The sequence below is a fragment of the Odontesthes bonariensis genome, chromosome 22, assembly GCF_027942865.1.
Source record: "Odontesthes bonariensis isolate fOdoBon6 chromosome 22, fOdoBon6.hap1, whole genome shotgun sequence".
NCBI lineage: Eukaryota > Metazoa > Chordata > Actinopteri > Atheriniformes > Atherinopsidae > Odontesthes > Odontesthes bonariensis.
The window spans coordinates 730,318-752,728 of record NC_134527.1 but is presented as its reverse complement, the minus strand read 5'-3'; the positions used below and the strand labels follow the sequence as shown (position 1 = coordinate 752,728).

General features: G+C 46.2%; 1 protein-coding gene across 3 annotated transcripts in view; it reads right to left on the bottom strand.

Moving 5' to 3' along the window:
- The window catches only part of myo5b (myosin VB), a 57,143-nt gene that overhangs the window by 31,472 nt on the left and 3,260 nt on the right, over positions 1 to 22,411 (bottom strand). For 2 of the 3 annotated variants that reach the window (XM_075456309.1, XM_075456311.1), the window contains exons 2-5: positions 6,428 to 6,538; positions 4,884 to 5,055; positions 2,673 to 2,817; positions 1,050 to 1,206 (exon numbers count right to left, since the gene is read on the bottom strand). In XM_075456309.1, the coding sequence (XP_075312424.1) occupies positions 1,050 to 1,206; positions 2,673 to 2,817; positions 4,884 to 5,055; positions 6,428 to 6,538 (585 nt within the window). Of the gene's footprint in view, positions 1 to 1,049; positions 1,207 to 2,672; positions 2,818 to 4,883; positions 5,056 to 6,427; positions 6,539 to 20,865; positions 21,282 to 22,411 lie in introns of those variants that run through there. The other variant, XM_075456310.1, reaches the window with a different exon arrangement.

Here is a 22,411-nt window from a genome sequence, read left to right as displayed (position 1 = left end):
CAGAAGTGCATTTCCTTCCAAAACCAAACAGCTAAGAGCATAACTAGTGCTAGAGTAAGTGCGATAACCAACCAGCCTCTCACCAACTGCACACCAGTCACAGCGGGGTGGGGATGCAAACCCTGGTTCGGGTAGGGGAAGAAATAAAAGAGGTAAGATAAGCAGGAATGGGATGCAAACCCTGGTTCGTGTAGGGGGTAATGAAAATATAGAGGGTGCCAGAGGTGGAGGAAACAATAAGTGCGTAACGAACTGGGACGGCGCAGGTGCTGTCCTAAGAGGGCGGATCAGCGTAGTTTTTCTTGAAGAGGTGGGTTTTCAGCCTACGGCGAAAGATGGGCAGCGAAGATGGGACACTTCTGGTTTGAAGTGAAGAAACTCGGCTGTAGGGGGCGCTGTAGGCTACACTGTCAGTGCGTATAATTCAGAAGAAGAAGTACTTGTTCTAACAGGAAACAAACCTGGAGGAGGAAAAAACAACAGCTGTGGTAGACATCAGCGAGAGAGAAATGGAGAGAGCTCTGCTTCAAGTATTACTTTTATCTGGGATATGACATCACATCTGAGATATGACATCATATCTGGGATATGACATATCTGAGATATGACATCACATCTGGGATATGACATCACATCTGGGATACGACATCACATCTGGGATATGACATGAGTCACATGTTCTGAACACAAACTAAGCAGAAAGGAAGCAGACTGATGGTTTCAGTGTTCTCACAGCAGAGCTTCTGTTCCTCTTTCCTGAAAGTCCATCACCTGTTATTCAGCCGGTCCCAACCTCCACATGACTTTGGAGAAACTGAGTGTTTGATCCCACAGATTAAAATAAAACTCAGCTATTAATTCTGTGGCTTTAATCTGTTGATTAGCTGGAAGTAATCAGATTATTCATGCACCCAGCTTATACTCCATCATCATTAACTCATTAAAGAGCCGGTTGTGATAAGATCTGCATAATCCTCCTGGTGTGTTGTAATAATCAGGCTCTCTGACCCTCTGAAGCTCCAGCTGAAGGAGAACCTCCGGTTCCTCACCTCCATGATGGGGCTGGAGGCCAGAACCTTGTCCTCCACGTTGGTGTCGCTGGCGGAGCCGCCCACCGTGGCGAAGAACCGCATGGCGTACTTGGCAGAAACCGTCTTTCCCGCTCCGGACTCCCCGCTCACGATGATGGACTGATTCCGCTCATCTCTGCAAAAGCACAACAGAAGAAGAGATGATCAGGTGAGTGCCACCATAGATATGTATAGAAGCATAGATATGTATAGGACCATAGATATGTATAGAAGCATAGATATGTATAGAATCATAGATATGTATAGAACCATAGATATGTATAGAAGCATAGATATGTATAGAACCATAGATATGTATAGAACCATAGATATGTATAGAAGCATAGATATGTATAGAACCATAGATATGTATAGAAGCATAGATATGTATAGAAGCATAGATATGTATAGAACCATAGATATGTATAGAAGCATAGATATGTATAGAACCATAGATATGTATAGAAGCATAGATATGTATAGAAGCATAGATATGTATAGAACCATAGATATGTATAGAACCATAGATATGTATAGAACCATAGATATGTATAGAAGCATAGATATGTATAGAAGCATAGATATGTATAGAAGCATAGATATGTATAGAAGCATAGATATGTATAGAACCATAGATATGTATAGAACCATAGATATGTATAGAAGCATAGATATGTATAGAACCATAGATATGTATAGAACCATAGATATGTATAGAAGCATAGATATGTATAGAAGCATAGATATGTATAGAACCATAGATATGTATAGAACCATAGATATGTATAGAAGCATAGATATGTATAGAAGCATAGATATGTATAGAATCATAGATATGATGTATAGAACCATAGATATGTATAGAAGCATAGATATGTATAGAAGCATAGATATGTATAGAAGCATAGATATGTATAGAATCATAGATATGTATAGAAGCATAGATATGTATAGAATCATAGATATGTATAAATGGCTAGATGTCTTGTCCGCGTTGCTGGGCAACGGAGTGGAACGTCCGTAGATGGCGGCCATCTTACCACAGGCAGCTCTCTCACCGACAACATTGTGTTGATGGTGAAACATTCAAACATTCGAGACATAACTTGCTTAATTCTCAAACGTTTAGGTAACATCAAAATAGTAAGCTAATTATCACACTACAGACGAAGTCCACATTTATTTATTTTTTAATAAAAACGTAAATATTTCACGTTTATTTGCCCCATGACTCAACTTTATTTACCCCTTGGGATGACTCCCTCAGGGAAATTCAAGTCCCCAGTAGCTCCAAACACACACATAGGATCTCTATAAATCTAAAATACAGTATGATATAGAATTATTAATATAATATATCATTAATATATAATTAATGTAGAGTAATCTAAAACAAAGTGTAAAAAAGAATATAGGCTATACAAGATATACAAAGTAAAGAGTTAAATAAAATAAGTTATAGCACTATGGTTGAGTTATTGCCCATATTGCACTACACTTGTGTTAATTACACATTGAATGCACATAGTCTGACCAATGCTCCACAATGCGCCACAATGCTGTCAGCCTGCGGCGGTCAACATGTCTGACGGGTGAGCGTACCTGGCCATCTGCTTGTACGCCTCCTCGGCCACGGCGAAGATGTGCGGGTCCATGTCGCCCATGTTCTGCCCGCTGTAGGCGTTGATCACCTCCTCGCCGTAGATCTGCAGCTGCTCGTACGGGTTGATGGCCACCAGCACGATGCCTGCGGCGCACAGAGAGCAGATCAGCACCTGAGCACCGTACAGACGTGCTGCGGAGCCAGGGCGCCACGCCTTTACGCCCCGACTCCGCCCACAGCACACGCCTTTACGCCCCGACTCCGCCCACAGCACACGCCTTTACGCCCCGACTCCACCCACAGCACACGCCTTTACGCCCCGACTCCACCCACAGCACACGTCTTTACGCCCCGACTCCGCCCACAGCACATGCCTTTACGCCCCGACTCCACCCACAGCACACGCCTTTATGCCCCGACTCCACCCACAGCACACGCCTTTATGCCCTGACTCCGCCCACAGCACACGTCTTTACGCCCCGACTCCGCCCACAGCACATGCCTTTACGCCCCGACTCCACCCACAGCACACGCCTTTATGCCCCGACTCCACCCACAGCACACGCCTTTATGCCCCGACTCCACCCACAGCACACGCCTTTATGCCCTGACTCCACCCACAGCACACGCCTTTACGCCCTGACTCCGCCCACAGCACACGCCTTTACGCCCTGACTCCGCCCACAGCACACGCCTTTATGCCCTGACTCCACCCACAGCACATGCCTTTATGCCCTGACTCCACCCACAGCACACGTCTTTACGCCCCGACTCCGCCCACAGCACATGCCTTTACGCCCCGACTCCACCCACAGCACACGCCTTTATGCCCCGACTCCACCCACAGCATACGCCTTTATGCCCCGACTCCACCCACAGCACACGCCTTTATGCCCCGACTCCGCCCACAGCACACGCCTTTATGCCCTGACTACGCCCACAGCACACGCCTTTATGCCCTGACTCCACCCACAGCACACGTCTTTACGCCCTGAATCCACCCACAGCACATGCCTTTACGCCCCGACTCCACCCACAGCACATGCCTTTACGCCCTGACTCCACCCACAGCACACGTCTTTACGCCCTGACTCCACCCACAGCACATGCCTTTACGCCCTGACTCCACCCACAGCACATGCCTTTATGCCCTGACTCCACCCACAGCACATGCCTTTACGCCCTGACTCCGCCCACAGCACATGCCTTTATGCCCTGACTCCGCCCACAGCACACGCCTTTACGCCCTGACTCCACCCACAGCACACGCCTTTACGCCCCGACTCCGCCCACAGCACACGCCTTTACGCCCCGACTCCGCCCACAGCACAGGCCTTTACGCCCTGACTCCACCCACAGCACATGCCTTTACGCCCTGACTCCACCCACAGCACATGCCTTTATGCCCTGACTCCACCCACAGCACACGCCTTTACGCCCTGACTCCGCCCACAGCACATGCCTTTACGCCCTGACTCCACCCACAGCACATGCCTTTACGCCCTGACTCCACCCACAGCACATGCCTTTACGCCCTGACTCCGCCCACAGCACACGCCCCAATCAGTGATGATGAAAAACTGACCAAAGACCTCTTTTCTTAAAGGTTGGGTAGGGGATCTTTTTCTGGAACATTTTTTTACATATTGCTTGAAATTCTCTTCACACCCTCATTGCAACCAATTAATTAAAAGTTTTGACATTAATATGAAAAGTTTTAGTGGCCTCTAGAACGTACAATCTAGGAAAAACACTATCCAATCATACTGAACGGACCGTTAACAATGATTGGATACTGATGCCGTCTATCAAACTGCAATCTGCTCCTCCCCACCCCCCCTGTGCGCGTACCCTGCTCCGTGAACGAATTACGCGTCCAGAAGCTAAACTAGAGCCAGCTTGGCTAGCACCTAGCATTATTAAACGTATAGTTAGCATAAACTAAATACTAAATACGGCAGCGATCGATGCTTGCTGTCAGAACAGCGCTCGTGCACCTTCGTGCGCGTTCATGTACTCTAGAGGCGTGCCTTCAGGGGGGAAAGTGAAGAAAAGGTTTGGGACTTTTTACCGGTGTATTTTCAAAATGCAGCTTCGCTGGACTCAAAATCCAGGATCTCCTACCCTACCTTTAACTAAAGAATCGGTAGAGAAAGAAACGTAAACAACCACCTGGGGCCTCCGTAAGGGGGCGGGGCCTAAGGACTCACCGCAGTAGGTGTAGATGTGGTTGGACTCCAGGAAGCGGACGCGCAGGTTGTGCAGCACCGCAGGTTCGTGCAGGTAACTGAGGGCTGTGAGGTCGTTCTCGCCCACCAGGATGTCCGGGTTCCGCAGGAAGGGCAGCGGGTTACTCTTAGGACCCAGAGGGTACTCCAGAGGCTACAGGCAGAACATATCAGAACATATCAGAACACATCAGAACACATCAGAACACATCAGAACATATCAGAACACATAAGAACACATAAGAACACATCAGAACACATCAGAACACATAAGAACACATAAGAACACATAAGAACACACATCAGAACACATCAGAACACATCAGAACACATAAGAACACATAAGAACACATAAGAACACATCAGAACACATCAGAACACATAAGAACACATAAGAACACATAAGAACACACATCAGAACACACATCAGAACACACATCAGAACACACATCAGAACACACATCAGAACACACATCAGAACACACATCAGAACACATCAGAACACACATCAGAACACATCAGAACACATCAGAACACATAAGAACACATAAGAACACATCAGAATATATCAGAACACATCAGAACACATCAGAATATATCAGAACACATCACAACATATCAGAACACATCAGAACACATCAGAACACATCAGAACACATCAGAACATACATCAGAACACATCAGAACGCACATGAGAACACATAAGAACACATCAGAATATATCAGAACACATCAGAACACATCAGAATATATCAGAACACATCAGAACACATCAGAATATATCAGAACACATCAGAATATATCAGAACACATCAGAATATATCAGAACACATCAGAACACATCAGAATATATCAGAACACATCACAACATATCAGAACACATCAGAACATATTAGAACACATAAGAACACATCAGAACATACATCAGAACACATCAGAACACATCAGAACATACATCAGAACACATCAGAACGCACATGAGAACACATAAGAACACATCAGAACATACATCAGGATACATCTGAACACATCAGAACATATTAGAACACATCAGAACATACATCAGGACACATCAGAACACATCAGAACACATCAGAACACATCAGAACACATCAGAACATACATCAGAACACATCAGAACGCACATGAGAACACATAAGAACACATCAGAACATATCAGAACACATCAGAACATACATCAGAACACATCAGAACGCACATGAGAACACATAAGAACACATCAGAACATATCAGAACACATCAGAACATATCAGAACGCACATGAGAACACATAAGAACACATCAGAACATATCAGAACACATAAGAACACATCAGAACATATCAGAACACATCAGAACACATCAGAACATACATCAGAACACATCAGAACGCACATGAGAACACATAAGAACACATCAGAACACATCAGAACATACATCAGAACACATCAGAACGCACATGAGAACACATAAGAACACATCAGAACATATCAGAACACATCAGAACATATCAGAACACATGTTACCGTTTCATCCTCCAGCTGCAGGTGGAGAACCGGTTCTCCGTCCTTGTAGTCTTTGGTGATCTCTGCTGCCTTCCACACATCATCTGGGTCTGGGATCCAAACCCGGGTGAACTGAAACACACAAAATAAATCAACTGAGGAAATATTTCACGTTCGTTCTAACGGAATCAAACACTCGAATGTCTTCAGAACCAACAGAACGCCGCCTTTAGGACTGACAGAAAAGAATAATCAGCATCAACGTGTAAAGATTTAAAGATTTAAAGAACTGAGAGATTCACTTTAAACCTAATCCTAGAGGAAACAGTTCGGCATCTGAAATCAACAACTTGCACTCTTGACATAATACCATCCGACTTTTTAAAAACTGTTTTTACCTCAGTAGAAAGTGATCTCCTACGAATAGTTAACAGCTCACTGGCATCAGGCATTTTTCCCAAGTCACTAAAGACAGCTGACATTAAGCCACTCCTAAAGAAGAGAACTCTAGACGCCTCTATGATGAACACCTACAGACCTGTCTCCAATCTCTCTTTTATATCTAAGATTATTGAGAAAGTTGTATTTAACCAGCTCAACGACTTTCTGAATGAAAGTGGAAGTCTTGATAACTTTCCATCAGGCTTCAGACGTCCTCACAGCACTGAAACAGCTCTGGTCAAAGTGTTAAACGACATCAGGTTGAATACTGATTCTGGTAATGTTTCAGTCCTGGTTCTGTTGGACCTCAGCGCTGCGTTTGATACTGTAGATCACAGAATCCTGTTGCACAGGCTGGAAAACTGGGTTGGACTTTCTGGAGCGGTCCTTAACTGGTTCAGGTCCTACTTAGAAGGCCGGAGTTATTTTGTTACAATTGGCAGCTATGAATCTGAGCGAGTGGCCGTGACCTGTGGAGTCCCCCAGGGGTCAATTCTTGGACCTCTTCTGTTTAACACTGGAAAAAATGCCCCTCCAAAAATAAGTAAGAAAAACAACAAATCTGCCAATGGAACTAGTGAAAATCGGCTTGTCAAGATTTCTTGAAATAAAATGTGATATTTAGGACTTTTGAGTTAAAAGTGATCTTGAAATTAGCTTCAAAACCTCTTCAAATGAAAAAAAAAGCTTGTTTCATGTGAAATATGACTCAAAACAAGATGTTTTTAAGACTTTTTCATTTAACAAGATATTCCAGATGTGTTGTATTAAAACAAGTCCCTATATCTGGCTGAAATGGTGCTTGTTAGGCAGCTGTGTCTCATATTAAGTGTAATGAGATACTCAATGAGACAAATATACTTGGTAAGATTTAGATTTTTTCCAGTGTATATGCTCCCTTTGGGTCAGATATTGCAGAACGTTAACATCAGTTATGCCGACGATACACAACTTTATGTGTCTCTGTCACCATGGCGACTGCAGCCCAGCAGACGTACTGTGTCAGTGTCTGGAGGAAGTAAACACCTGGATGAGAGAGAATTTTCTACAATTAAATGAAGACCAAACTGAGATCATTCTGTTTGGTAGCAAAGAGAAGAGGGTCAGCGTTGGTACATATCTTGAGACTCGGGACCTTACAATCACTGAGCGAGTCGGTAACCTCGGAGTGTTGATAGACTCAGATCTGACTTTCAGCAGCCACATCAAAGCTGTCACCAAGGCAGCTTTTTACCACCTCAGAAACATCAACAGAATTAAAGGTTTCCAGGAGAAACTCATCCATGCATTCATCTCCAGCAGACTCCATCACTGTAACGCTCTTTTAACTGGACTTCCCACAAAGAGCATTAAACATCTGCAGCTCATCCAGAACGCTGCTGCTGGAGTTTTAACCCGGACTAAGAGATCTGAACACATCACAGCAGCTTTAAAATCTTTACTCTGGCTTCCAGTCAGTCACAGAATAGATTTTAAAAGCCTGCTGATGGTTTACAATCTGTGATCTGTTCAGAGAATATAAAGCCAGCAGAGCTCTGAGATCCAAGGACTCAGGCCAGCTGGTCCAGTCCAGAGTCCAGACTAAACATGGAGAAGCAGCATTTAGCTGTTATGCTGCAAACAAGTGGAACAAACTGCCAGTGGAGATTAAACTTTCACCAAATGGAGACATTTTTAAATCCAGGTTAGAGACATTTCTGTTCTCATGTGTCTATGCATGAAATCTGCACGATATCTTTAACTTATCTGGACTGTTTGCTCGTTTTTAAATTCATTTGAATAATTTTAATAGTTTCTCTTTATATTCTTTTATGTATTTTTAATGCTTCCCTGCTGCAATGCTTTTATTTTATGTGAAGCACTTTGAATTGTTTTGTACATGAAATGTGCTACAAATAAATTTGATTTGATCTCCACCTGCTCTCAGAGGGAAACACCTGATCACACCTGAGTGATGACATCACCATCTCCACCTGCTCTCATACAAAGCTGCCCCACAGAAACCAGCAGCTCATTTCCATCCACTTTCCATGCCAGTCATGTGACCCAGAGTTACGCAACGCTTCACCTCGACCAATGAGCCGACAGCAGAGGGCCTCAGCGCTCAGACGCAGTTATTGATCATCAATAAGCGTGCACGTTGGTGCACGTATCCAGCTGCAGCACAGCTGTCCATCACAGTCTGATCGCGGCGTTTCTTAAAGACATCAGAGGTGCATGCTGGGAGTTTAACCAGTCCGACCAGTCAGAGCGGCGCCCTGAAGAGGCTCATTATCCCCGTCTGACATGTTCAGCTGAGAGCAATATGTCAGCTGGTTCTGATCTATCAGAACCGGTCAGAACCGGTCAGAACCGGTCAGAACTGATCAGGAATCAGTGACTCCAGAACTTTCAGAACTTCCAGAACTTCCAGAACCGGTCAGAACTGGTCAGAACCGATCAGGAATCAGTGACTCTCAGCAGCTTTTTCTCTCTCAGGCTTCCAGAACTTCCAGAACCGTTCAGAACCGGTCAGAACTGATCAGGAATCAGTGACTCCAGAACTTTCAGAACTTCCAGAACCGGTCAGAACCGGTCAGAACTGATCAGAACCGGTCAAAACCGATCAGAACCGGTCAGAACTGATCAGGAATCAGTGACTCCAGAACTTTCAGAACTTCCAGAACCGGTCAGAACCGGTCAGAACTGGTCAGAACCGGTCAGAACCGATCAGAACCGGTCAGAACTGATCAGAACCGGTCAGAACCGATCAGAACCGGTCAGAACTGGTCAGAACCGGTCAGAACCGATCAGAACCGGTCAGAACTGATCAGGAATCAGTGACTCCAGAACTTTCAGAACTTCCAGAACTTCCAGAACCGGTCAGAACTGATCAGAACCGGTCAGAACCGGTCAGAACCGGTCAGAACTGATCAGGAATCAGTGACTCCAGAACTTTCAGAACTTCCAGAACCGGTCAGAACTGATCAGGAATCAGTGACTCCAGAACTTTCAGAACTTCCAGAACTTCCAGAACTTCCAGAACCGGTCAGAACCGGTCAGAACTGGTCAGAACCGATCAGGAATCAGTGACTCCAGAACTTTCAGAACTTCCAGAACTTCCAGAACTTCCAGAACTGGTCAGAACCGGTCAGAACCGGTCAGAACCGATCAGAACCGGTCAGAACCGGTCAGAACTGATCAGGAATCAGTGACTCCAGAACTTCCAGAACTGATCATCTCAAACAGAAACACTGGTTTCCCTGCTTTCGTCTCGCCGCCGGGTCACAGCCCGCTCCAGCCAATCAGAGGAGCGCTGGTGACAATATGAACCCCGTTTATCTGGGACACGCTGACACGGCGTCCAATGGCTGAGCTGCATCTCAGCAGGAAACTCACACAGTAATGAGGACACGGTTCAGCTGGGAATCAGAGGATTCCTCCTGTGGAATGTGTTGGGGGGGGGCATAAATGTGTGGCACAAAGAGCCTCTGTTTACGTTAAACTTTCACCAAATGGAGACATTTTTAAATCCAGGTTAAAAACATTTCTGTTCTCATGTGTCTATGCATGAAATCTGCACGATATCTCTGAACTTATCTGGACTGTTGCTGGTTTTTAAATTCATTTTAATGATTTTACTTGTTTCTCTTTATATTCTTTTATGTATTTTTAATGCTTCTTCCACTCCCTGCTGCAATGCTTTTATTTTATGTAAAGCACTTTGAACTGTTTGTACATGAAATGTGCTATATAAATAAATTTTATTTGATTTGATTTGCTTCTCAGAACAATATGCGTTCAACAGAGTAATACAGGGGGTCTTTACAGGCCAGGGACCCCCAAACTGATGGAGAGTTGGAACAGGGACCCCCCCCAGCTATTTATATGGCATACAATTGTGTTTTATATTTAACGGGGCCTAGTGCCGTGTACAAACATAGCTACTCTGTTATTGTACTAAGCTATTCAAATAATACACAGGTTAATATATTCATGTTTTTATTTTAAACATGTGCAAGGTACAGGGTGGCCGTGCCACTGCCTTTTATAAACAAACATCTTGCATACAACACTGAGCTGTTCAAATAATCCACAGATTTTAACTTTAAACATGCATGTAGATGGGACAATGCATCCTCAAACCATCTGTGGATGGCACACGTTTGCACACAATTTGTGAGAAAAAACTGTTTGAATTTTTGTTAAAAATCGTCTACTCAACCAAAGATTTCGCGACCCCCCCGCAGTACCTCCACGGACCCCCTGGGGGTCGCGGACACCCTGTTGAAGACCTCTGGAGTAATACATTTGCATCACAAAATGGTTCTCCAGGAAAAAGTCAGACCTCACAATCTCTTGGCCCTATTTTCTCTCCCTTCGTATCACTGCCTGCTGTGCAGACCGAGCAGCAAACAACGCATATTGTTTTGAGAAGCAAAAGGCTTTATTTTTTAAACCCCAGCCAACTAGCCGGACTACCTTCATCAACACCAAAACGAGGCTGGAACTCTGCTCACAGGACGCAGCAGGGGGTAAGAAGATGTTCAGAAATGATGCTGCTGATATGGGATGTTACACAGCTTCATGTCAGAAGAGGCGAACTGTCCCTTTAAAGAGGCGAACTGTCCCTTTAAAGAGGCCAACTGTCCCTTTAAAGAGGCCAACTGTCCCTTTAAAGAGGAGAACTGTCCCTTTAAAGGGGAGAACTGTCCCTTTAAAGAGGCGAACTATCCCTTTAAAGAGGCGAACTGTCCCTTTTAAAGAGGCGAACTGTCCCTTTAAGAGGCGAACTGTCCCTTTAAAGAGGCGAACTATCCCTTTAAAGAGGAGAACTGTCCCTTTAAAGAGGCGAACTATCCCTTTAAAGAGGCGAACTATCCCTTTAAAGAGGAGAACTGTCCCTTTAAAGAGGCGAACTATCCCTTTAAAGAGGCGAACTGTCCCTTTAAAGAGGCGAACTGTCCCTTTAAAGAGGCGAACTGTCCCTTTAAAGAGGCCAACTGTCCCTTTAAAGAGGCGAACTGTCCCTTTAAGGAGGCGAACTGTCCCTTTAAAGAGGCCAACTGTCCCTTTAAGGAGGCGAACTGTCCCTTTAAAGAGGCGAACTGTCCCTTTAAAGGGGAGAACTGTCCCTTTAAAGGGGAGAACTGTCCCTTTAAAGAGGCCAACTGTCCCTTTAAAGAGGCGAACTGTCCCTTTAAAGAGGCGAACTGTCCCTTTAAAGGGGAGAACTGTCCCTTTAAAGAGGCCAACTGTCCCTTTAAAGAGGCGAACTGTCCCTTTAAAGGGGAGAACTGTCCCTTTAAAGAGGCGAACTGTCCCTTTAAAGAGGCGAACTGTCCCTTTAAGTGCAGAATAAACTGAGAACGATATAAAAACGTCTTCAGACAGACAGAGAAACTCTGAGCACTGACTCTGATAATAAACTGACAGTTTGGGGGGAGGGAAGCAGAAGCTGCTCTGCAGGTTCAGGTGAAACACGAGTCACACACAGGTGAGGCTCCGCCCACCGCTGAGGCTCCGCCCCCCGCTGAGTCAGCAGTCAGCCTCAGGGTGAACTCTGGGTGTGTCTCAGAGTCTGTCGAGGAACTTTGATCTGCACAGATGCACCGCTTTTCACCTGGTTAGAGGCGACCAATCACACGCTGACAGCTCACAGCTCAGGTGGAAACATTCAGTTATCAAGCCTTCAGTTATCAGGCCCCTCTCTGAGGAACCAGCTGCCAGTTTGGGAGGCAGAGCCTTCAGTTATCAGGCCCCTCTCTGTGGAACCAGCTGCCAGTTTGGGAGGCAGAGCCTTCAGTTATCAGGCCCCTCTCTGTGGAACCAGCTGCCAGTTTGGGAGGCAGAGCCTTCAGTTATCAGGCCCCTCTCTGTGGAACCAGCTGCCAGTTTGGGAGGCAGAGCCTTCAGTTATCGGGCCCCTCTCTGTGGAACCAGCTGCCAGTTTGGGAGGCAGAGCCTTCAGTTATCGGGCCCCTCTCTGTGGAACCAGCTGCCAGTTTGGGAGGCAGAGCCTTCAGTTATCGGGCCCCTCTCTGTGGAACCAGCTGCCAGTTTGGGAGGCAGAGCCTTCAGTTATCAGGCCCCTCTCTGTGGACACAGGACTGCAGGCTCACTCACCGGGTTATTTGCATCACTTCTACAGATGGATTCCTCGTCTGTTCTAATCCTTTAAATGGAACCAAACATTGATGGTGAGATACTGCAGTAATTACAGCTGCTGCAGTTCACATTTAAGGGAGGTATTACAGGTCTGCACCCCCCCCCCCCGCCGGTCCTCAGAGGAGCTGAAGCTCCAGCAGAGTTAACAGAACAGGACCAGCCAGTGGCGTGCATACATAACATCAGGTGGTACCTCTGCCCTTTATCAACGAAAGTGCCCTTTTGAAACTTCGTTTTTTTTAAAAATTATTATTATTATTAACATTTTACTGAGGCCGGTTTTGAAATGTTCTTTTGAAAACCTGAGCGATTAAAAACAACTGAAAACAATGCCCCGAAATGAGCCACCTCCTCGTGCACACCCGACCTCTATCTCTCTTCCTTTGTCACGTGAACTCACGTGCAGTGGCGATTCTAGAGTCTGTGGGGCCCTACCGACCAGTGTTCATCACCAAAACATCTGCCACCAACGAAAAGTGTATGAAATAAAACCTCTTTTTATTCCAAACATGTTCCAAACATGAAAAACATTGTTATTTTTAAAATATACATGTAAAGAATAAATAAATAACTAAAAAAGACTACGTTGTCTACGTTGGCACTTGATATTCGCCTGTTGCTATTTATCTACCGGGTGTAGCTGGCCATCCAATAATAATTGTGTTCATTTAAAGATTCTTTGTGACAAGTAAAGCTGTTCATGATATCGATTTCATAAGTATGGTTTTTATTTTCCACTAGCCTTGAATTTCTGGCGAACGTTGCCAACAATCGCAAACACTCTGAGGGGCTAGTTCTCTGCGAACACAGCCTACGGTGGAACTCTACGTGAGTTTGACGAAGTCAACAATGCAATTATGGAATTATAGAATGGCATGCTAACTACTAGACAATCTTTGACTAAATCATTTAAATTTAACTGCTCAAAGAAAACATGTTCACCACGAACGTTCGCCACTGTTTGAGACAGTAACTAGACAATCTTTGATTGAATGCACCTCGGCTCTCGGGGGCCCCCTAGTGGCTCGGGGTTCCAAGCAGTTGCCTGTTGACAAGGTGCGCCTCTGCTCACGTGCACGCCAGATGCGCTGCAGCAGCATAGCAGCTTAGCAGGCAGGTCGCAGGCAGGCTTCTTCTCCCGTGCCCCACCAGCCAGGTAACATACAGATCAAGTAAAATCTAACCGTTTGCCCTCTAAGCCCAACGTGTAATCACTTTGCTGTGCAGTAACAGTGTCTCAAGTAGGTGCTCAGTTTGAGTCAGTGGAGGCATATTTCAGGAGTAGCGTGTAGTTCACCTTCCTGGATATTATGACTGAGGAGATGAACAGGAGATTCAAAGGGGAGAACACTGGAAGCCCTAGATCAAGAATCATTGAGTCATTCCAGCCCTTAACCCATTTAGGCCTAAAACGCCTGGAAAAGAATGCCTGTAAAACCTACGGGCGATTTCAGAAAGACCCCCTAAAACCTGAAGTTTTTCTGGAAATTCAGCAATTCAGCAACGCCTACTAAATGATTGATTTCTCAGCCTCTGTAGCAGATAGAAACAAAATTCAAAAAGTATTTGAGAGCTTACACCTGTGGCTTTCTTTGGAAATTGAGTTTATTTACATACACCTTCACGAAAATAGAAAATGTAAAAAGTAAACTGCAGGAACAGCACTATTTTCAATAAAAAACCAGTAATAAAATTAAATTTTATATTTAAATTATTTATTTATTTTATCGCCAGTAATCTCTTCGTACTGGCAGTACAAGGAGCCCATACACATTCCAATAAACGTTGTCATCTCCGGCACAGTTACGTGTGACCACCTTGCCACCTTTGCTCGAGCTGGAGTCTGAAGTACCTGCTCACTGTATCTATTCGTCTCAGAAACGAGATGCGCCCAAAGCTCCCCAGTAAAAATATGATTAAATGCCTGCAACGGTGTGGCATCTGCAGGTAAATCCACTTTCACCGCTGGTGTGCAGTTGAAATCTCTCCATCGATTACGGTGGTAATTGTCAGTCTTCCATTCACATTCAAACCCTTCAAAACCATCCTCAAACACATGTGCTCGCCATAAATCTGCATCAATTGGGTCAGCACGTTCTTCAGCATCATCAAAGCCAAGAAACTCCTCACAATCGCTCCCGTCTGAAATGTCTTCCCACTGAAAGTCCTCCATGCTGTTCGGTGAAACTTAACTTTTTTTTTTTTTTTTTTTAAATGTAAAGGCCCTGTCACACTGTTGCGTATGAGAGAAGCATATGAGTTGCGTATGAAACTTATCACTCATACGCTGACATACGCCAGGGGAACGTTAGGCATAGGTTGTATACGTTTCAAGCACGCTGGCATACGCTGAGGCAGAAATAAATTTTTCAACATGCTCAAAACTTTTGTGCGTATGGTTAATACGCTAAGCATACGCTAGGCATACGCTGAATACGCTAGAGGTACGATATAGGTACGTTACTGATAGGTGGAGAACGCTGGACATAAATTGCCATATGTTGGCATGAAGGTGTACCGTACAGCTAGCGTATTTATAGCCTCCGCCCGTCTCCATCTCCGCAAGACGGGCGGAGATGGAGGAGGAGTTGGGGATCTTGATCGCTCAGAAGCATGTAACTCATCAGCCGCAGGTGCATCAGGCATTTCAGCAGGTTTGGGTGAGAATGATTCTTGTGTTTTTTTGCCTTTTCCTCGGCCCAGGGCCCGGGCAAACTACGATTGCTTCTTGGGAGGCATGATCGAGATGAATGTCTCGAGAAATGTTGATAGCGCGTCGTCTACTGCAATAATGGAGCAATGTGGAAAGGCTGCTGATATAGGCGCGTTGAAACGTACGCTGGGCATGCGCAGTTCATATGCTACTCACACGCTAGTCATTCTTTATTTTCAAGGACTTTTCGTGCGTATGAAAATTATATTATTAATTTTCATACGCAACTCATACACTTCTCTCATACGCAACAGTGTGACAGGGCCATGACTTAACTTCAAAACAATGAGACGAGGAACATGACGACACTCTCACGTGTCTATTATAATGCATTTAATTGGCGCAGAGGTCAATAATTGGTGCAAAACAACCTTATACATGAAAAAAGACGTGTACGCTTTCCCGGCCTTAAAGGTAGAATAACGAACAGCGTCCCCGGCTTTAAAGGTAGAAATGCGGCAACGCTTTCCCGGCCTCAATGGGTTAACTGTACATGCTAACTGGGTAGGCACACCGAGCACAGAAGCCATGGAAGCTGGGCACCTTCTCTGTGAGTTCTATGGAGAAGATGAGGAGCAGCTAAAGACAGAACTAAAGGTCTTCCACTCTAGCTTTACTTCAAAGAACCTACAAGAAATACTTTCAATGCTGAGGGAAAACAATGGCCAGCTGACCTTTCCTGCCTTTGTCAAAATCAGTAGCGGCTCGTGGTCTGGAAAATAGGCGGGGCAGATGATCTGCGTTATCAAAATGCAAGCTTTTATGGAGCATACGCAATAGGCCAATAGTCTATGCAACCATACGCGGGGGGGGGGGGTGCGCACTCGCATAAAAGTCTGCCATACTACAAACACAAAAGCCACGTGAAAATGAGCGAAGAGAAAGTTTGTGAAAGGAATTAATACTGCCTAAGTTTCAATTAGAGGGAAACTTGTCGCAAAGCATTACCTAGCATGGCTAATTTCATGGCACAATTCAGATGTGCCTTGCTGGACTCGTGTTTTTTGCCTTTTCCAAAAAATGCTTCATGTCACACACACCGACAGTGCTCCAACCTAAGCTAGCAGACAAGTAACCTACTGTACATGTACGAAGCTGTCAACACATTGTTTACTGTCTCAACATTGCTTTGTTCATCAAGCTAAGATATTTCATTAAATCACTCCCAGTTTCCCATTTAGCAAAGACTTCGTTCACAATCACTTAAACTTTGTAAGATAGCAACTATAAAGTAAAATCTTTACCTACCACAAACGTGAATCCGGATTAAACAGCCAATATCCTTCATCAAATCCGACATAGTTATCCGTTTTTTCCAACAAGTTTGTAGGGGAGTTTGGCGGCACTGAAGTTCCCACTGGCTAGATGGGCGGAGTAATATATTTCTTAAACCCTTTGAGTCCTTTCCATGTCCAGGGCAGATCATACACCTGCCCCAATAGCATCTATACAGGCGCGCTAAATGTAACATGATATTATGCTACGTAGGGGCCTACAGTGATTCTGATTGGTAGAATGTGCTCGAGAGTTCGGCGGGGCCGGGCTCAGCTGAGGGCAGACAGGCATCTGCCCTGGCCAGTGGCCACAGATCTAACGTTAAGCAGCCACACTGGAGGTAGGCTATATTTCAGCGAAAATAAAAACAGATTCCACTCGCAAAGTCCGTCACAAGCCACAATATGGTGTAATACGATTCCCACTGTGATTGAAGTTGAAATAAATATTTTATCTATAATTCATAATTATCTATATTTTATCTATAAAAGAAAGGTTGGGGGTGTGGAAGGCGGGGCTCTGCCCATCCTGCCCAAATACAGCGGCCGCGGCTGGTCAAAATGATCCAAATATATGCAACATTACCAGTGATGACGGCTTCAGTTGAAAGATCATCAAAATCATCAAAAGTAAACTAAGGCTACGGCTACACGGAAACGTTTTTCACTGTAAACGATACTTTTTCTTATCGTTTGGCTGTCTCGGCCACGCGGAGCCGGCGTTCCCACTACCCCAAAAGGATAGTTTTGGAGAACGGGTTCCAGAGTGGGAAGATCTGAGAACGGCGTCGTTTCGTTTCCATTGTTACAGCCAGAACGGATTTGTTTACATCTGCGTCACAGCCACATGGCCAACGCCTCAGTGGCGGCTTCCAGAACTTCCAGAATTTTCGGCTTCCATTCAAAATCCGGAAGAAGAAGACAACACAACAAGGACAGACAGCGATCATCATGGACCACAACACTGATAGCAGCACTGCTGCAGACACTGCTAACTACAGCGGCGTTGTTGAAGGAACATTTACAGGCGATGCGCTGGTAGTAGGGGCGTACACGCATGCGCATTGCTTCTTCTATTGTTCTGGTGTAACCGGTGGGGGGGGCTTACAGCGCACATAGAGGTGTGGCGTGTGTACTGCATCGTTTTCAGCGTTTTCATCGTTTCCATCTGGACCTGATTCTTTCCAGAAGCTTTCCTGTGTGGAGGCAATAATTTTCGTTCCCGTTTTCAAAAAAACCCTCGTTTCATTTTCGTGTAGCCGTAGCCTGAGAAGCCTGTGTGGTGAAGAAAGGCTCTCTGACCTTCTCCTGCTTGCGATTGAAAAAGACATTGCGATAAATCACAGCGAGGTCATCAACATCTTTAAAGATATGGCACCAAGGAGGATGCTGCTTTAGAGCAGTACACTTTCATTTCATTCAACATGTGCGTGTCTTTTTTTTTATAATATAGTGTTCCACATGCACTAAAAAGTCCCCCCCCCCCCCGAGCACTTGGCCCCCAAAATGTCTGTGCACGCCACTGAGAGCAGCACAGCATCAGGGTCAGTGTGGAACAGCGCCAACAGTTCCTGCTGCTGTTCACAGATAAGGCGATAATAAAGCTGCCTGGTTCCTCTTTTCCTCTCAGGCCAGCATGCTGACGCGAGTCCTCAGAGACGAGACGGAATTCAGAAGAATTCAGAACCAGAACCAGAACCAGAACCAGGTCTGTGTTCCCGAAGCTTCAGTTTTACCATCAGATGAAGGAAAGACAAACAGCAGCGTTTCAGAGTTCTGTTCTGACCCAACCAACAGCACCAGAACCAGCAGGAACCTCAGCACCAGAGGGTCGGCTGACCAATCAGAGGGTCAGCTGACCAATCAGAGGGTGAGCTGACCAATCAGAGGCTCAGCTGACCAATCAGAGGGGCGGCTGACCAATCAGAGGCTCAGCTGACCAATCAGAGGGTGAGCTGACCAATCAGAGGCTCAGCTGACCAATCAGAGGGTGAGCTGACCAATCAGAGGGTCGGCTGACCAATCAGAGGCTCGGCTGACCAATCAGAGGCTCAGCTGACCAATCAGAGGGGCAGCTGACCAATCAGAGGGGCAGCTGACCAATCAGAGGCTCAGCTGACCAATCAGAGGGGCAGCTGACCAATCAGAGGCTCAGCTGACCAATCAGAGGGGCAGCTGACCAATCAGAGGGGCAGCTGACCAATCAGAGGCTCAGCTGACCAATCAGAGGGTGAGCTGACCAATCAGAGGGTGAGCTGACCAATCAAGGGCTCAACTGACCAATCAGAGGCTCGGCTGACCAATCAGAGGCTCAGCTGACCAATCAGAGGGGCAGCTGACCAATCAGAGGGTGAGCTGACCAATCAGAGGCTCAGCTGACCAATCAGAGGGGCGGCTGACCAATCAGAGGCTCAGCTGACCAATCAGAGGGGCAGCTGACCAATCAGAGGGTGAGCTGACCAATCAGAGGCTCAGCTGACCAATCAGAGGGGCGGCTGACCAATCAGAGGCTCAGCTGACCAATCAGAGGGTGAGCTGACCAATCAGAGGCTCAGCTGACCAATCAGAGGGTGAGCTGACCAATCAGAGGGTCGACTGACCAATCAGAGGCTCAGCTGACCAATCAGAGGGGCAGCTGACCAATCAGAGGGTGAGCTGACCAATCAAGGGCTCAACTGACCAATCAGAGGCTCGGCTGACCAATCAGAGGGGCAGCTGACCAATCAGAGGGGCAGCTGACCAATCAGAGGCTCAGCTGACCAATCAGAGGGTGAGCTGACCAATCAAGGGCTCAACTGACCAATCAGAGGCTCGGCTGACCAATCAGAGGGGCAGCTGACCAATCAGAGGGTCACGCTGGGCCCCCAGAGAGGCTGTGTCCCCAGCCTCTCTGGGGGCCCAGCCTCTGTCTGATCACGTGGAGCTGAATCATGACTCAGCTGGGCACAAAGCAGACGGACCCCCACAGCCCCCACAGCAGGATTAAGCAGTCCCACAGCGGGGGGGCTTTAGGGGGGCTTTAAGTGGCCCTGTTAACGGCTGGACTCCAGAGTCCAGGAGGTGGATTACAGAGGCTCTGCTGGGGCAGACGAGTCACTAATCTGCCCCAAACTGCCCTGAAGGCAGCAGATGGAGGCCGAGCCAAAGCCTGAGCCAGAGTCTGAATTTATGTGAGTATTATATTCATGTTATATTCATATTATATTCAGGGGGTAAGAAGATGTTCAGAAATGATGCTGCTGATATGGGATGTCACACAGCTTCATGTCAGAAGAGGCGAACTGTCCCTTTAATGTGTCCACATGTGAAACCCCTGAATGGGTTCTGCTGTTTCTGCATCATTCAGGAGGAAGCTGCCTCAGAGCTGTGATGGAGCTCCTGATCCAGCACAGAACCCAGACCAGTTTCTGCTCCCTGACTCTCAGAACTAGGACAAAGCTGCGGCTGCTCAGCCTCACGCAGAACTCCTTTTAAAAAAAAGCCATTTCAACCATAAGTGTGCAGAGGTGTAATCTCTCCCTGAGAGGTGACTTTATCAGAACTGCCCCCACCCTGCTCTTACATTCGGCTCACCTCACATCCACCCCAGCTCTGGGCTTTTCCCAGGATCGGAACTTTGGTGGGTTCTGCTGCCTGAGGTCAACCCAGCGAACAGGTGACTGTGCCTCAAAACTGGCTGAAATTACACCCATCTGTGGGTCACAGCGAGCAGAAAGCAACTCCTGTCGGGGCCGAATGTAAGAGCAGGCCAGTCCGGCACAGAACACAGTCCGACACCCTGACCCATTATGACCCAGCACAACTTTTTACCCGGTTCGGGTAAAAACCAAGCGGCGGTGAACGGACTTCTGAACGGAGGAGTTTCCCAGGTGAAGGGAACTCACCTTTGTGTACAGCTCGTTCACAGACATCCTCCCAGCCGGTCTGTTAAGGGTCCATTACGGTCCACTGAGATCCGGTTCACTATGATCCGGTTCGGTCCTGATCCGGTCCACTAGGATCCGGTTCGGTCCTGATCCCGCACCCAGGCTCCAGTGCGCGCGGCCGCCGCAGGTGTCGCGGAGTTTCGGACACTTTGTTCGGCGACAGGTGTTCCTCTGTGTGGAGCCGCCCGCGGGATTCTCGGAGTTCTGTGACTTCTGTGAGTTCCGGCCGCGGTTAAAGCCGAACCGAGCCGAAATGAGCCGAACCGAGCCGCCTGAAGGGCCCAAAACTTCCGGGAAAGCGGCGCGCGGCGCAGGTGGAGGAGCGGGGCCGGTTCTTCCTGACAGCCGTGTTTTCCCCACACTGCGCGCTGATTGGCTGCTTCCTGGAGCCCAGCCAGGTTTCTACTGCTGCGCACACACACACGCACGCACGCGCGGGCGCACAAACACAAACTGTGCCCAACATGAGGCCCGCGGCCCCGCGGGGGGTCCTGGGCTCATTCCGAGGGGCCGCAGCTCAGTGGGGGCCTATTAATGTTAAAAACAATGTTTTTATAGTTAAAAACAATGTTTTTGATGATCTCCCTTTAAATGCTCTGTCCTGTGTTTATTTAGTTTTTGCATTTAAAGGACTCACTGCTTTTATTTGTGTATTTTATTTGCATTTTACTGTCCCTGCTTTTGAACCTAATATCTGTCTTTTATCCCACTGTAGCACTTTGAGATTTTATTGTAAATGTAAAGTGCGTTATAAATAAAATGTATTATTATTATTATTATTATTATTATAATTATTATTATTTCCCTTTGATCTTTGATTTTTTCTTTTTATTCCCCGGCTTTTAACCCAGCATGAGACTCTGTTTCTGTTATTGTTTTTTATTGTTTTAATATTGTTCTTGTGTTTTATGCCTTGTGTTTTGTGTTGTACAGCACTTTGTTTCAGCCACGGCTGTGTTAAAAGGCTTTATAAATAAAGTTGAGTTGAGTTGATCACTCACGCGCATTTTGGACCCGTTCATTTGTTTTATTTTATTCTGAAAAACGGTTCGAAGGGTCATTGAACGGGTCCAGTGGGGCCCAGAGAGTGAGGGGCCCCAGTGAGGAACACAGAGGGGCCCCCTGTCCCCACCTGTTCCCATTTTTTTACATTTATTACTTTATTCTATTATTATTATATTTTTTGTTCTCATGGCACCAAACAGACCAGGCCAAATTCCTCGTGATGTAAAAATGACTTGGCAATAAAACCTTTCCTGATTCTGATTCTGCCCACCTGCAGCAGGAGGTGAAACCACCAGAAAGACTTTCTGCTTCTCCACATCCATCCAAAGCTTCTCTCTAACAGCAGCATGTATTTTGTCCCTCCTCCCTTACTGTAGGAGGAGGAGGAGGGCGACCTGCTGCGTCTTCAGATACAAAAGTTTCATTCAAAGGTCATAAAAACCTTCAAATCAGATTTATTTGTAGCACATTTCATGTACAAAACAGTTCAAAGTGCTTT